The sequence below is a fragment of the Neltuma alba genome, unplaced genomic scaffold, assembly GCF_004799145.2.
Source record: "Neltuma alba isolate B1F8T4 unplaced genomic scaffold, ASM479914v2 tig00006429_pilon, whole genome shotgun sequence".
In the NCBI taxonomy this organism is placed as follows: Eukaryota; Viridiplantae; Streptophyta; class Magnoliopsida; order Fabales; family Fabaceae; genus Neltuma; species Neltuma alba.
In genome coordinates, this window is record NW_021634463.1 from 26,216 (window position 1) to 42,739 (window position 16,524).

A 16,524-nucleotide genomic window follows, 5' to 3' on the forward strand; every position below is an offset into this window, starting at 1 on the left:
AAAAGGCTGCAGAATAGAGAAATATCACAAATTGCCATTTTAATCTCTATTTCATTTGAAGAGGCATCTAACTTTAATAAATTAATATGTTGTTTTCCCTTTTCACGATAAAAAGTTGTTCTAGAAAGGTAAATACTACTAATTAATGCCTTTTGATAATCGTTAAAACATACAAATTGAAAGACAACACAACCAATCCGAACTAATGACATTGCTTTCATATATGATTAGTAATTAGTAATTATTTTATAATCAACACATAAATATTTTTTTCTTTTGACAAATAAGGGATTTATTAATATAATATGACGGACTACTTCATGGTCTAAAGAGTACAGAAATATACAAATTAAGTACATGCTAAAAAATTGATGAGTGTAACTTTAAATTAAATTTTTGGTAACAAATATAAATATGAATATAAATCAAAATTAAAACACAAGGCAGATTATATTCAAATGGTTTAATTAGTAACCATCAAAATGTTATTAAATTATTCTTCTAAATTATCTCCTTAAACTAGTACTAAAATTTCACAACTTACCTCTGCTGTTTTTTATTTTGGGGTTAGAAAAGGGTCAACGTGCATGCATCTGTTAATATGATCATTTTAAATGACAATACTTTTAAAGACAAAAGTGAGAAAATTGAATTGAAACGGCCCGAGCTGTTTAAATTTGTTGTAGACGATCCTGTGCTACAGCTCTCATAACAACAGACAGATCAAAATCATTAAAAAGACCTTATATCTCATTTTACTAGGACCATGTTTATTGGTTTTACAACATAAACTTGGGTTACATTGGCCTCTCCTAAACTTTTTAATTCATGTGAAAAAACAAATTCAAAATAATCATGTCCAGCATTAAGATGTGTGTAACTCTAGGAAATATACGAGTACCAAACAACCATGCATGTTTAGTTCAACACACCCAATAAAACACATATACCATTGATGTGGCCTCGATTTTATCTTATGATCTTTGATTAAATCGTCAATTTTACTATAAATACACACACACTCACATCATTTATTATATATGTGCGCGCGCGCGCGAGTGTATATATATGTACATTTTCTTTCTTGTAGTTCTTGTGGTTGTTGTCTGTTAGATTGGAGGAAGGTGGATGGAGTCCATATCCAGTTCAGCATCCCTCACAACGCCTATATTCCAATGCTTTGATCCTTCTAACGGCTATAATTCGTCGCTTTCTAGCCCCAGGCATTTCTATTACTCTTCCACCTCTCCAAAATTCCATTCCTCCGCCGCCACCTCCACGGTGGATTCCGCCTCTCTCCTCCCCAAGATCGTGACCGGAGATGCTGGCTACGTCTTCGAAGATGTTCCTCACCTATCTGATTACATCCCTCACCTCCCCGTATCGCCCCCTCCATCTCTTTCCACTTGCATTCGCCAGAATCATCAGTGTTTTAGTTATACGTACATATTTTTTTATTAATCAGCGTATACTGATTACATTGTTCTTGCTTGGCAATCTTCATGCAGACTTATCCTGACCCGTTACAAGATATTCCTTCTTATTCAGCTGTAAAGTAAGTTATACTCTTCCCTCTTCATTTCAATTCAGAGTTTGAAAATCTAGTATTATCGAACGAAGCCATTTTTTCTTTTGTTTTTTTGCATGAGAAGGTGATAATTTCGAGCTAAAATGTATTTAGTGGTTAAGATCACAAATATTGGCTGCTTTGAAAGTTTAGGAAGCAATCAAAATGAAAAGAAAGAATAGGACAAAGTTTTTATGTTAATATCCCTCGTTAACATTTCCAAGTTGAAATTTACTAATGAGGATTGCAGTCTAATGGCATAATTTTTTTTTTTTTTATAAGCTGAGAGGTTGCAGGTTTGATGCTGTTTATAAACTCAGGCCGTCAATATCTGTCACTCCAAATTAAAAGAAACAAATATCTAAGTTAAATTTCCAAATTCATATCTGTTAAACTTATGTTAGGAAATATCCGTGTGATCAGTTTGATGACAGAGCTTAATTTGCAGGCAGCATTTTGTAAATGAGGAAGACACTGTTGCGGAACAGGCAAGTAATTTTGCGTTGATTCACCAGGCTATTAAGCTTTTAAATAATAATAATAATAATAATAATAATAATAATAATAATAATATAGACTGAAGCAGGAAAAACATAGAATGTGGCTTCTTTTTTTTTGTCTTTTCGTTTTTTTGGTGAATTTCGCTGCCTTTTGTATTATATATAGATAATTGCACAGAAGAACAGTCCAAGAGGGGTTCACTTTCGGCGAGCTGGACCTAGTCAGAAGGTTTGCTAACAATTCAGATATATTATTATTGAATAGTTTAAAGTGAGCTTGTTGTTAAGAACAATAAGTAAAATTTAAATGGGGATACAATGACAAAGTTACGGGATGTTTGGCAGGTTTGCTTTCAATCAGAGGAAACATATGCTTGTGTGGTGACATGTGGAGGCCTGTGTCCCGGTCTCAACACAGTCATCAGAGAAATAGTCTGCGGCTTATACGACATGTATGGGGTCCACAAAGTTGTCGGAATAGAAGTAAGAATTTCATATTTATTACACGTAACTAACTTAATAAATTTCGTTAATCTACTCAAATTAGTCATGAGTAACAGAATTTTCAAGAATTAATTAATGCTCTAGAATGTTTTATTTCATCTGGAAAATGCAGGGAGGATACAGAGGATTTTATTCTCGAAACATGATTCCATTAACCCCAAAGGTTGTGAACAACATACACAAACGTGGGGGAACCATCCTAGGCACTTCCCGTGGAGGCAACGATACTTGCAAGATTGTTGACAGCATTCAGGATCGGGGGATTAATCAGGTTTATTTCTGTCATCTCTTTTTCAAGAAAACTGCCAAAAAAATAGTGTAATACAATGCACAAGGTTCCAAACTTCCCACCAGATTAGAGGTTTGAAGAGGGATAAATGTACACAGCTTTGTCTTCAAAATTTGAACTTGTGACCTCTAGATTACATGGCAGTAACTTTGCTGTTGCTCTGAGGCTTACCCTCCTTTTTTCAAGAAAATTGCAATCACACAAACTTGTATACTAATGCAGCCTCTCCTCAGGTTTACATCATTGGAGGGGATGGGACTCAGAAAGGGGCTGCTCTGATATTTGAGGTAATAATAAGACTTCACTTGATTTGTTTTGAAATAAACATGTTACATAGATTTGGTATTTACACAGGAAATTAGACGACGTGGCCTGAAAATTGCAGTGGTGGGAATTCCAAAAACCATTGATAATGATATCCCGGTAAGCATGCTTCAATTATGTGAATCACAGAACAAAGCTATATATTTTGGTGTGGTATATGATAATGTTTATATATGGGTATGTTAATTACTATGTAAGGTTATAGACAAGTCATTTGGTTTTGATACTGCTGTTGAGGAGGCACAACGAGCTATTAATGCTGCTCATGTGGAAGCAGAAAGCATTGAGAATGGCATTGGTGTTGTCAAGTTAATGGGACGTTACAGCGGTATATATGTACACATATATATGCTTCATTCATTCCTATGGATATACTCATATATTAACAAGTTTATCTCTCACACTGAATTGATCTAACTATAGTAATTTGTGATTGTGCAGGATTTATAGCGATGAATGCTACTCTTGCAAGCAGAGATGTGGACTGTTGTTTGATTCCAGAGTCGCCATTTTTCCTGGAGGGTCCTGGAGGACTGTTTGATTTCATAGAGAAAAGGCTCAAAGAAAATGGTCACATGGTTATAGTAGTTGCCGAAGGTGCAGGCCAAGACCTAATTTCTCAGAGTCTATCTACAATGAACCAGCAGGATGCCTCTGGAAACAGGCTGCTCCAAGATGTCGGTCTCTGGTTATCTCAGAAAATTAAGGTACATTCTCTCAAATCATACTCCCAAAGTTGTTGTAGTACAGGATATTAAGTCACATATTGAGTAGTATGAGATGCTCAATGAGGTATTTAATTTAAATAGATTGGTTTTTTGACCTCAACAATTAGCTTTTAGGGTAGGATTCTCGATACCCATGAGCAGCATCATATAGTAAACAGTACACAATGTTAGTTAATGCAATCTCTTGTTGTGTTTTTAGGATCACTTCAAGAAAAGTCAAAAAATGGCAATGACTCTGAAGTACATTGGTGAGCTCTATACAAACAATTAGTGGCAAGTGACTATTTTGTATAAACAACGTTCTAACAAGTCAATTTGGCAGATCCAACATACATGATCCGTGCTGTTCCAAGCAACGCATCTGATAATATATACTGTACCCTCCTTGCTCACAGTGCCGTTCATGGCGCAATGGCAGGATACACAGGCTTCACAGTTGGCCCCCTTCATGGTAGACATGCTTATATTCCATTCCATGTAAGTTCTTTTTCACAATTCAAATTAATATTTTATATCATGCTCAAGATCATCCTTTGGATTTTGCTCAAAACTGAATTTCTTACTTGGATTTTACTGCCTCCGGTTCTTAATATAAGATCTAGTTAACTAATTTGAGTATATTAAGAAAATTAATTAAGTTAGTTATTTCTAATAAATAGGTATTATATTTCCTAAAATACCCTTGATAATAATGTGTATTAGTTAAAACTACCATTTGATGAAATATTAAACATATGAAATTATTACAAGGATTATCTTGCAAAAAAAAAAAAAGAATAGATTAGGCTCTCATATTTATGACCAAATTGAAAATCAAACTAGCTTTTATATTAAGGATTGGATGTAGTATATTGGTATTTCAATTTCATAGGAAGTTTTATTTATATGTTGTGTTTGGCTATTTGCAGAGGATAATCAAAGGACAAAAGAGGGTTGTGATAACCGACCGGATGTGGGCAAGGCTACTATCCTCTACCAACCAACCAAGCTTCATAAAACCTTGCAGCATCAATGGGGAAATAGAAAAAGGAACAGAAAAACAAGCACCAAATGGGAAGAATCATGTAGAAATCATTGCGGCTAAATCTGCTGAATAGCAGTTTTTTTTTTTTTTTTTGTGTGGTGATAATAGCAATTATTTATGTTTCATTTTTCACAACCGACCGGATGTGGGCAAGGCTACCATCCTCTACCAACCAACCAAGCTTCATAAAACCTTGCAGCATCAATGTGGAAATAGAAAAAGGAACAGAAAAACAAATACCAAATGGGAAGAACCACTCAGAAATCACTGCGGCTAAACCTGCTGAATAGCAGTTCTTTTTTTTTCTCCCCCCCGTGATAATAGTAGTTATTTGTGTTTCATTTTTGCAACAGTATTTAAGAAGTGGAAGTTTTGTAAGGAAGAACCATACAAAAATCCCTGTTTATCGTTGGTACGTATCTTTTGAAAATTTGCATGCTTTCAAAAATCATATACTAGTAGATTATTATATATAACAAACTATAGAGTATTATACACACAAATATATTGCATTCCACTGACAACTAGTCTTGCATGTGAGGGTTTGCAAGTGACTAACTATAGGAATGAGTATGGGTGCTCATTACTTTTGATAAGCATCCAAACTCGTTGGCTAAACTTGAAAAAAAAAAAATCCAAACTCATCAGATGTAAAAGGTTCAGATTTTATTTTTTTTTTAATAATTATTTTAATGTATATAGAATTTAAAAAAAGACATTCTTATGTCTAATAATGTTAATCAACAGTCATTGGACTTGGTGAGCGAGTTTTCGACCGTTTCACTCCGTGTGTGCTTGAATTCGAATTCGTATGAATGTAGAAAATATACTTGGGAAAACCATTCTCAGCTGGACTTGACAATGCATGTATCTGATCCAGTCAAATAAACATATCAGAAAATGTCTAGTAATAAATCACATCAATCTGCAGAGACAGCCCCAGAGTTTGCGATTAATAAAAAGAAAAATACTAAGCAGAGTAAAACATTTAATGATGACGAATGATAATAGAGGAAGAATGCCTTTGAGGACGGCGGAATATTTGATGAATGTTCAAATTTGTTTTAGCAAAGCTAGGAGTATACTCATCTGTTCCACCAGCAAGGAGCCATGGCTGGAAAAGTGGAATTATTCGACGCAAAGTTGTTGATGTTCGCATTCTCTTTGAAACTCTCTCAAATAAGACATCATTATCTTGATTACTTTTTTTGCGGAAGCAAAATCTCTCAATTTTTAATGCTGAGTTAGATTAGTAATAATTTACGCAATTTTATTGGCATCTCAAATCTTCGAATTGATTAATTACTATATTAATTAAGAGATATGACGTGATTGGATACTGTGTTTTATTACTTTTCATGTTTTGGAGGCAAATCCATAATTTTCATTATGAATAATGTGAAATTTTTGTTATGTTACGAAGACTGAAAATGGAAGATGAAGGAAAAAGGCAAAAGAAGAGAGCAGATTCTTGTTCTTCTTTGTTAGTTACTGGTTCTGGTTCTCTTTCAGTTGCCCGAGATTAATTTTGATGGAGGTAAGCATTTGGATGAACTTTGATGGCTTGTCCGTGCTGTTCTACATATATCAATCCTCCCTTGAACGTCCTTCTAGTAATGTTTCTCAGCCTTCTTCAAGATCAAATTGTTCCGATTCTCTTGCTCCAACGGATATAAATGTTGATATATACAAATTCAGCTAATGCAATACTGACAATATCATCATAAGCAATTCACCTGCTCTGGAAATGAAATGGAGAAAATCACATATAGTATCACCATCGTGGTACGTTATCTATATTTGGTGCATTATACAGAAATAATGATGTATTTACATCCATTTTCTTAGAAATTCTAAAGGACAATACAAGAAATCTTCAAAAAGCAATCAACTTTCCCAGCTACCAATTTCATTTCATTCTTGTTCTTTAAAAACAGTGTTAATAACCTCCTTCAGATTCTTGCAACCTACAATTTTCATCTTCCCAAAACCATCCGTTCCTAAAATTTTTACTGCTTCTTTCGGTACAACACACATTCTGTAACCCAATTTCGCCAGAGTGTTGACCCTTTTATCCAATCCAGGAACCTGAGCCAAAATAAACAAGATTTAGAAACGCCATCACCATACCAAGTTTTATAGTGATAATCTCAATCACATGGAAAAAGCGTTCATCACCAGATATAAAATGCAAAATTTTGAACATAAGGAGCTTTTCATATTATAATCAGCACGTCCCTTCAGACTAATGAGGCTAAGTCGAAACCCTTAAATATCACATAATAGCAAGTTAGCACCATCAATATGAACTCACCGTGCGGAGCTCCCCAGCAAGGCCAATTTCACCAATGAATGCTATGTCCCTGGGAAGAGGGAATTCCAAGAAACTGGAAAAAGGAAAAACAAGAGATGTTTACTAAATGCAATGAAGCCAAAGTTCATAGTACACTTAAAAAGAAGAAATTAAAGGAGGAAAAAAGTGTTGCTACAGCATTGTTTAATTTGTTATACATCTTACATTAAACACCACCTCCCGCAATCCTTACAGCATTAATCATTGTCATATAAACTAATTGAAATAAAAATTACGAGATCACATACCTGCTGCAAATTGCAGCCGCTATTGCCAGATCTCCAGCAGTCTCAGTCAGCTGAAATCCGCTAACAACATTTAAAAACACAGCCTGACAGTAGACAGGTAGGACAAGGTTACAAAATTAGAAGAACAAAAAAAAAAAAAAAACTATAACATATTATATTTTCCAATTTAAATAAGCACAACAGTTTATGGACTAATAATTTAAATAATAATGTTATAGACGTGTGTCTTGAAAGACAAGTGCTTTTAAACTAAATTTAGCAGGAAATATCCCGACAGACATGCACAATCAGGAACAAAATGTGACAGAAGTGAATGGTTTTTGAAGCACTAATGATCATCAATATCATTCCTCTTGAGCTCACCAAAATGGTTATATCAATGCTCTATAAATTCTGACAGCCAAGATGCAAAGCACATCCACCTCATTCTAACCGATAGAAATGCGCCATATTGGCTCTCAGATTACAAGTTCATTCAGTTGTTTTTGGTAAACAGTCACCCGGGCCTAGTCACTGCAACCCCTTTTATGAGGATGCACCCTTTATGCCGAAGTTACGGGGCTATTTTGCCAAGTTCTTTAGAGAGTTGTCTCACACCCCTAGGCGTTCTCTTCATTACTGACATAACAGCAGCACAGAAAACCCACTTGCAGGCCACTAATACAGAAAACAAGAAGCATGAAAGGGCAAACTAGATTTATATGTGAGCTCACATTTTCTTGAAGTCGAAGTCCAGCTTGCTTTATAAGTACCTACACGTTGCGAAATGGTTATATGATCAAAACAAATGAACAGATTTCAACGAAGATCTGAGTTTTAAATAAAAAAATGCACCAACCATTCAAATACTTAGTTGTATTCTACACTTCCATTTATTTTATAAGATAAAGAGTTGACCTCGTATTACAAAAGCAAATCATGAAACAAGAACTTACGGATATGATCATATCAGCTCTACTTTGTTGAATGCCATTAACATGCCTTGAGACTGTTGAGCCAGAAACACAAAGTGCCTGCAAAAAAACATTAGATATTGATCTCAATTGTCTACTCCAGAGAATGTTAAAGTTAGAAAAGCTAGAATTGTACCAACAAAAAAAAAGTTGGAAAAGTTAGAAAGGACACTGACAATATTATATAGTATACAGTAGATAAAAATAAGCAATTGAGGAGCTATAATTGGAGGTATCTAACATAGATAAGGAAGGGGAGAATCAGAAAATGTTAAAACACATAAAAAATAAGCAACATTCATCATTCATATCCAGAGATCGCAATTGATGTATTTACCAGCAATTATTAAATCAACAGTTGTATACGCATCATCATCAACGGTTGGAAAATATTCTCATATAAACACAACGGTGATCATGATAATGTTTCTCAAAAGAACATTGCTAATAATACAGGGAAACAATAATGGACTTGAGGGCTCACAAAATTTTGATCCATTTGAATGGCAAAAGATTACCTGAATTTCAATAAGGAAAGCTCGAGACCCATCCATTACGACAGCAATAGCTAACCCCGCTAAAAAATCTGAATCTAAGTATTGGTCACTTAAAAATATTTCACTGGCATTTGAAACAGCCCGGAGACCTGATTGTAACATCTCAAAGACTCCAAGCTGACCATATAGATCAGAGGAACAGATAAGACAATTTAAATCACATATTAGCAGTGAGAAAAATATAAGCCCATATTAAAAGATGACATAATAAAAAAGCAGATCATATGGCACATGTCATGACTCTGTTCTACGGTGGTGCACATTTACATCTCGTGCCATTGCTTGGATAGTGTCACAGGTAAAACTAAATGCAGATGTTGATCCTAACAAAGACGGATTTAGCTGTTACATGATAGGAACCAGCATAGATATAAGATAGAACAAATCAAGGAAACAAAAACAATATAGCACATTAATCATGAGGAAATCTCATTATACGTGCTTCAAGGCTAGACTTGAGGTTGAATAATCAGTGTTATTGTGTACCTCATCAGCAGATCCAAATCGATTTTTCACCACTCGAAGCATACGATGGGAAGAGTACTTCTCACCCTGGGAATTAAGATGAGTAATTAGCATAGAGAAAATTGAAATGAAATACATTGAACAACGTTACAAAAAGAACTTCTACATTATAGCTCAGGAAGGGGTGGGGGGGGGGCAAAGTTGATACTCTACCAATATATACCAGGCGCTTCTATTTTTTAAGGAAAAAAACTGTCAGGAATCCGTGGAAAACTAGAAATCATGCCCTTATTGTTCCAACAATTTCATTATCTTCTCATGGTCGTGGCATGCTACAATGTATGCTAGGCGCAGGAATTATGCGACTCTACTCAGTCATTAGCCACGTGAAAGCTTTAAATATGCAAGAGCAACTGGTATATCCAAAAGGGAAGAAGGAACCCAAGAAACAATTATCAGCCAAGAAGTAAACAATACAATAAATGGCTTAACGCAGTCCACCAACTATACAAAAAGGGAACAAAACAAGATACCTACTTCCATATATAAAACAACATCGACAATGTGCTCCAAAACACGAGGTCCTGCTATATCTCCAGATTTTGTTACATGCCCAATCTGAAGTACAGAACAATTCAATAAGGAAAAGTGAAGAAAGGAATAAAAAAATTAATTATCATGAATGTGAAAAGTTTAAGGCCATTATTAATGTAAGTGTCAGAAATCCCTTTAGCTTAGGATTTCACCACAGATGCCCTGCTTCTCTCCCATAATAAATAGGAAAAATATTATGCTGCCATTTAAACAGTTCTGTGTTGGGCAAACATGGAAAGAAAATAAGAGTACTTTTTTCCCTTAAAGAAGCTGTTTTCTCTTTAGCAGCATCACCAGAAAGAAACTTCATATCAGAGCTTCTATGGCTAAATGGTCAAGGAATTTGTCTGTTAATGTCCATTGCATGCATACATACAGTAAGCATCGCCAACAACTTCAACCGACAGGGTATGTTAGAGATATAACAAAAACTAATGCAAGGCTTTTACTTATTAGATCACACACTAGGGTTGAAGTGGCCTTTGAAATACATATAGCTAAAAACATGATAATGCACATATACATACTACATTGACAAAATTCATCTATCGAAAAGGTATAATTCACAAATGAATGCAGATGAACGCTCACCAAAAAAACTGCAGTGTTAGTCTGCTTGGCATATCGCAGCAATGCTGAAGTACATTCCTTCACCTGTCACAGTATATTTAAAATGTCAAGTACCAGGGAACTGAATTTCCTTTCAGAGAAAAAGGTATAACTTCTGATAGCCTGGTAGAAGAAGAAATTAAACCTAGATTAAATTATCATGAATTGATAATTGCCTTCATATAACTGATTGACTCATAAGTTCTTTTTTCATTATGAACAAGTTATTTGACTTTAACTTTTACAAAACAGATGTAAATTAATTAGGAGGAAAATTAAATTAATTAAATTAAATAATTAATTAATTATAGGGCATACCCCCCCCCCACCTGTGAAATCCCTCCAGCACTTCCAATTATTCCTTTCAAATAGACAGTTTGTACTGAATCAACCACTACAGCTCGAGCAGAGAGATGCTGAGTTTTCTCCAATATGTCCTGATACCATCAAAAAAGAAAAAGAAGGAATAATCACGTAGATTCATACAGTCTGGTGAATTTCAGAGCTAATTGAAACAAACTGCATGATCCTACCATGATAATACAAAATTATGACAGTAATTCTTGCAAAGGAAGAAGAAGTAAATCAGGCACAGCAGTATCAGAAGAATAAAAAACTAGCCAAAAGAATCCAAGATAATGCACCTCAATATCAGTACTTGAGTATAAATATATTTCCGATTCAATCCCAAGACGATCTGCTCTGTGACCAATTTGCTCAATACTCTATCACAAAAGGAAACAAACTTGATAAAAGTGCAAGCCACAGGAAAACAACAACAGATTCTAAATAACAGTAATAATAGTAAATGCTAAGTGAAACTACACCAGTCAATTTCAAGGAAGGAGAAAAAAGTTTACAACAATAATTACTTTTGTCTACAATACAGAATAACAAGATTCCGGATGACTGGAGCAAACAGTCAACAATATTCATGAAGGCTTACCTATAATTTTGCATAGCTAAACTAAGTATAACCCCCCCCAAACAAAAAAAAAACATAAAAAAAAAAAAGGATTAGGTAGGCTGTGTCGTAGTTTAGAGAACATGTCCTGTTCCTGCTGCCCACTGTTTGTCCTAGGCCTTCATTTGTGTTTTGTGTGTTCAGAGCTCTCCATTTGTCCAAGTGGACATTCTATGCAACATAAATTATTCTTTATAATTTTAATTACTAATTTCATGAGCAAACGTGAGAAATATTCATAATATGTGTGAACTTAATATAAATGTAATTTTTGGCCAAAAAAATATAAATGTAATTTCATAAATTATTCATCCTCTCTCTAGAGGTATGCCATTCAATGATGAAAATGAGTTTAATGATGTCAAATTTGATGTAAACTAATTAGAGGCTCAAAAAGAGTACACCTCTTCACCAGATACATATACAACTGGAGCTGCTTCATCACTGTTGCACCCTTCTGCTATCATTGCAGCAATCTTTAATGTAGAAAAGAAAGGGGTTAATGAGCAGAGTCAGTGATGTCAAACCAACTTGCGGTACAAGAAAAAAGGTTGACTAGTCAAGAGGCAAAGCCAACATTCTGACTTGGAGATTGGGTTAAACATGACCCAAATATAAGACATACCTGCAACAGAAGAGTACTCTTCCCAACACCAGGATCACCACCAACTAAAATCAAAGAGCCTTCAAACCCAAAATTCTAGACAAAGTTAGCCAGTGATAGCTACGGTGATCATCAGTAATTCTACTGAGCAATTAAAAACTCTCAAACAAAAAGCTGCAGTGAAAGCAAAAGGTTTGCGTAAAGCAAACAATTTCATATGTAAAAAACTCAAATTAAGGGAAACATAAAGGAGCATGATATAGTTCTTACTTCTTACCAGAATATACATAACTAAATTTTGATTAAAATAGGAAAAACTAGGACCGGAGGACATGATGTTTAACACCTAGCTCTGGATTGCACATGAGCAATTTGGCTAAGTCCCATACCCAGAGTGGCAGAGTCATAGACCACCACTCATGACATACTCAAGAAGAAAGAAAAGTACGGAAAGAGTGGGAGTTGATGAAGACCATGGTTGGTTAAGTTTAACATAACAAATGGCAAAGTTACTGACAAGAAGTGCAAGATCTCATTGATTTTTGGAACTAGTGTTACTGTTTCTTCTTCTTTATTGTTGTCTTATTTTGTATCTGGTAATAAAGGTCTTTAATACAGGTATTACACCTGGAATTAGTGGGAGAATCATCTATTGCATGTCATGTAAACCACTTCATTAAGTTATGTGTCTTTAAGATTCTTTCACTTATATTCCAAATAAAAACTCTACTCTCATTTACTCTTCAATCTAAGTCTCTGTGACAGAGACGCATGAGAAAGAACATAACATAATGATTTCAAAACTTAACACCACATCAGCATACATAAGTGAATTGGACTTGACCTGGTACAAGACCGCCTCCAAGCACTCTTGCAACTTCATTTCCAAAAGGACCAGAGCTGAAATCAAAGCACACCACACTTTCTTCAAGACTAGACGTACAGGCATTCATGCAGATGTGCACAAACATGCACAAGTCCTTCATATTGTAATCCAGACAATAACTATCTGTATAATGTGTTTATGAAGTATATAAAGTCTGTTCAGTGATGTAGACAAAAGCCAACCAGCACACCCTTAAAGTGTATATCTATAATCTATCTTTTAGGAACTATTTTCAAATGAAAACCATCACTTCTACTTCAGTAGAAATATGCCATCATGAAGCAATTTTATAAGTTACCTCATCAACAGAAGCTTCACATACGTTGAGGATAAATTTGAAAATGATATAGTAAAAGAAAATTGTATAGTTTAAATGACTGAAAGAAGTGAAACTATGAAAAAGTAAATGATGATGATAGTTATAAAAATAGTAATATAGTATTAATAATAACACCATAATAATCGTAAAAATATAAAGCACTCAATAACGGCTCATCCATAATCAACTTAGGAACTAGCATAGTGAAAGAAAAACAAGCAAGATTTATAAATTAATTAACAATGAGGCCCTCTCAAAATTATCATCGCAATTCCAAATATTAAAGAAGGATTCAACAGAAATGTAGAATCCAACAGATTACTTTCCGAGTGTCAGATTCAAGAACAGAGGTCACTACATATGAGAGCACAAAACCAATATACTCCGTAATAACAATCTGAATTACTGACACCATGAAACCAGCAGCATGTAGATGAAAATAAATGGGTTCCTCTTACAGATTCAGTAAACTAATCTCTAGCTGACTTCAATGTTGAATAAGTGCGCTAAGGATGCAACTTTCGCCACCCCACCAAAAAAAAAAAAAAAAGGCCTAAGACGACTGTTTAAAACCACTCTTTCCACCAACTTAAGAGTTAACTTTGGTGAGGAACAAAAGCCATTCACTAATAAGCTTTGGCTCAAGGTCAAGTAGTTGAATCGTCTCCAAGATTGAAGTGCTTAAGTTTGAATCAAGTCCGATAAATAAACTAGAAATAAAAACCAGGCCACATAATTTTAAATCCCTAGATAGCCAACTGTCTAGTGCCCAAGCAGACGACAAATTTCAAAAGGAGAATAACATAAACTTACAAAGGAAATCTCCACTCTTGATGATTAACTCGACGGTTCACATCCGTCAATTTCAAAGGACGCAATTCACCTGCCTGATGAGGGAGCCACGACCCCATTACACTTTCTGAAACTGAAAATCCACTAACCTTACCAGAACCACTGAGTTTCGGTTCACGAAACTCTTTCATCGTGGAAGCACTATTACAGGAGCGGCAAAATCCGAACCATTGACCAGTCGTATACCCGCAATTGGAGCAAACCCATTGGGTTTTTCCTCTTTCCTTTTTCTTGATCCCAACTCTCCTTCGAATACCTCCATCCTGTTCGGTACCTTGAACTGAGCTCGCCTCGTTCGCGCTCCCATTTGCCCTTTGGCTACCAAAGTTTTCAACTTTATCCCCAGAGTCCACCTGATTCTTCTGCCCTTCGCTAGAGGCTTTAAACAAATGACCATGTCGCGACCAAGTTCTTCTTTCTTCGGAATGAGTTTTTAAACTGGTCTTCGGCTCTTCTGGAGTATCAATGCCAAAGCTCGAATCTATCTGGTGACTGCTTGCGTAATGAGAATAACGAGAAAATCGAGAATTTGGAAAGGAACAAAAAGAAATGAGAGAGGGAGCTGAAAGACGTTTGATGTTGACGGGGTAAAGCAGGTGGTGCTTAGTGGTGAAGATAGTTCTGAGGACTCTCATGACAGAGCTTTGCATATGAAGTGAACTTTGTAAAGAATTTCTGTGAGGTTTATGTGGGAACCTACAAACAAATCATCGATTGAAAGATCAAATGTTTTCGGTTTTTTGCCATTCTGGAGACAGCAGAACTCTTGACTACCCGCCTGCCGATTTTCTCCAGATGAGCGCCAAAAGAACTCTAAAGCCACAAACCAAAATGAGTAATCTTTTGCCTCCGAAGGAACATTCCGTTTCCATGGGAATTATTATTATCATTATTAATACATCAGCTTGCTTATATTCGTTATATATAAAGTTCTGTTTAATAAAAGTTTTATCGGTTTGAAAATTTTATTTTGTAGTATTTCCATCCTGTATGATTAACATTTCAATGGGTCTCATTGGCCTCTCCTAAATTTTTTAGTTCATGTGGAAAAAGAAATTCAAAATAATCACGTAAACATCATCAAATGACCTGTATATTTAGTTTTTGACCTGGCCTGTATATTTAGTTAAGCACACCCAATAGCGCACACATATATACCATTGATGCGGCCTTGATTATCTCATGAGCTTTCGTTATCTCCTCAATTGTATTACACACACTCATATCATTCATCAGGGAGAGGAATGTCTCTGCCAAACCCTTTCTTCACTTTTCTCCACTTAATATTTTTATTATCAGATCAAACTTCAATGACTAAGATTTATTTTATAAAAATATTATTAAAATATTAAATATTAAATAATAAAAAATATATAAATAAATTTATACTGTTGAGTGTTAAAATTTGATATAAGTAGTTTAATGTGATAAATTTTTATTATATTTAATATTATAATAATATTTTTACTTAATTTTAAATCTCAATCATTAGAAGATAGTGGGGACATTCTCCTCCCAATTAATCATTAATCATATATACATGCGCGCGCGCGCGTATATATGCCTGTATTCCCTGTAGTTCCCGTTGACGTTGGGTGGGAGCAGGGCTGATAGACTCGATTTCCGGTGCTTTGATCCTTCTAACGGCTACTACTCGTCGCTTTCTATCCCCGGACATTCCTATTACTTTTCCATCTCTAACAAATCCCATTATATTCCTCCGCCGCCACCTCCACGGCGGATTCCGCCCCTCTCCTCCCCAAGATCGTCACAGGAGATGCTGGCTACATCTTCGAAGATGTTCCTCACTTATCTTGTTACATTCCGCATCACCTCTCTGTATCACCCTCTCTCTGTCTCTTTCCCCCTGCATTCACCAGAATTATCAATATTTTAATGATATATATACTTACATACATATATATACATATGTATTTATACAGTTGATGAACGTATACTGATTATATTGTTCTTGCTTGTCGATCTTCTTTGCAGACTTATCCTGACCCGTTACAAGACATTCCTTCTTACTTAGAACAGTCAGAGAGGGCTTCACTTACGGCGCGCTGGACCTAGTCAGAAGGTTTGCTAACAAGTCAGATAATAATAATATTATTATTATTGAATGGTTTAAATTTAACTTAAAATTATAAGAATAATAAGTAAAATTTAAATGGACACACA

At 35.1% G+C, this 16,524-nt stretch overlaps 2 protein-coding genes across 2 annotated transcripts; one reads left to right on the top strand and one right to left on the bottom strand.

Annotated features, from left to right (window-relative positions):
- Positions 1–1,128: 1,128 nt before the first annotated feature.
- Positions 1,129–5,009, top strand: LOC114750384 (ATP-dependent 6-phosphofructokinase 6-like). The gene is made up of 13 exons (XM_028938981.1): positions 1,129–1,380; positions 1,509–1,555; positions 2,016–2,055; positions 2,234–2,296; positions 2,413–2,550; positions 2,684–2,842; positions 3,094–3,147; positions 3,215–3,283; positions 3,383–3,512; positions 3,626–3,891; positions 4,112–4,160; positions 4,235–4,389; positions 4,821–5,009. The coding sequence occupies exons 1-13, from the start codon at positions 1,129–1,131 to the stop codon at positions 5,007–5,009; spliced, it is 1,611 nt and encodes a 536-aa protein (XP_028794814.1).
- Positions 5,010–6,653: 1,644 nt separating this feature from the next.
- LOC114750381 (DNA repair protein RadA-like) lies at positions 6,654–15,112 on the bottom strand. Its single transcript, XM_028938979.1, has 15 exons — positions 14,302–15,112; positions 13,128–13,183; positions 12,305–12,363; positions 12,084–12,155; positions 11,360–11,440; positions 11,045–11,152; positions 10,698–10,760; positions 10,050–10,130; positions 9,534–9,599; positions 9,009–9,164; positions 8,473–8,550; positions 8,251–8,289; positions 7,538–7,620; positions 7,251–7,323; positions 6,654–7,024 (listed from the first exon to the last, which is right to left on the bottom strand). The coding sequence occupies exons 1-15, from the start codon at positions 14,988–14,990 to the stop codon at positions 6,851–6,853; spliced, it is 1,878 nt and encodes a 625-aa protein (XP_028794812.1). The 5' UTR covers positions 14,991–15,112; the 3' UTR covers positions 6,654–6,850.
- Positions 15,113–16,524: the final 1,412 nt, after the last annotated feature.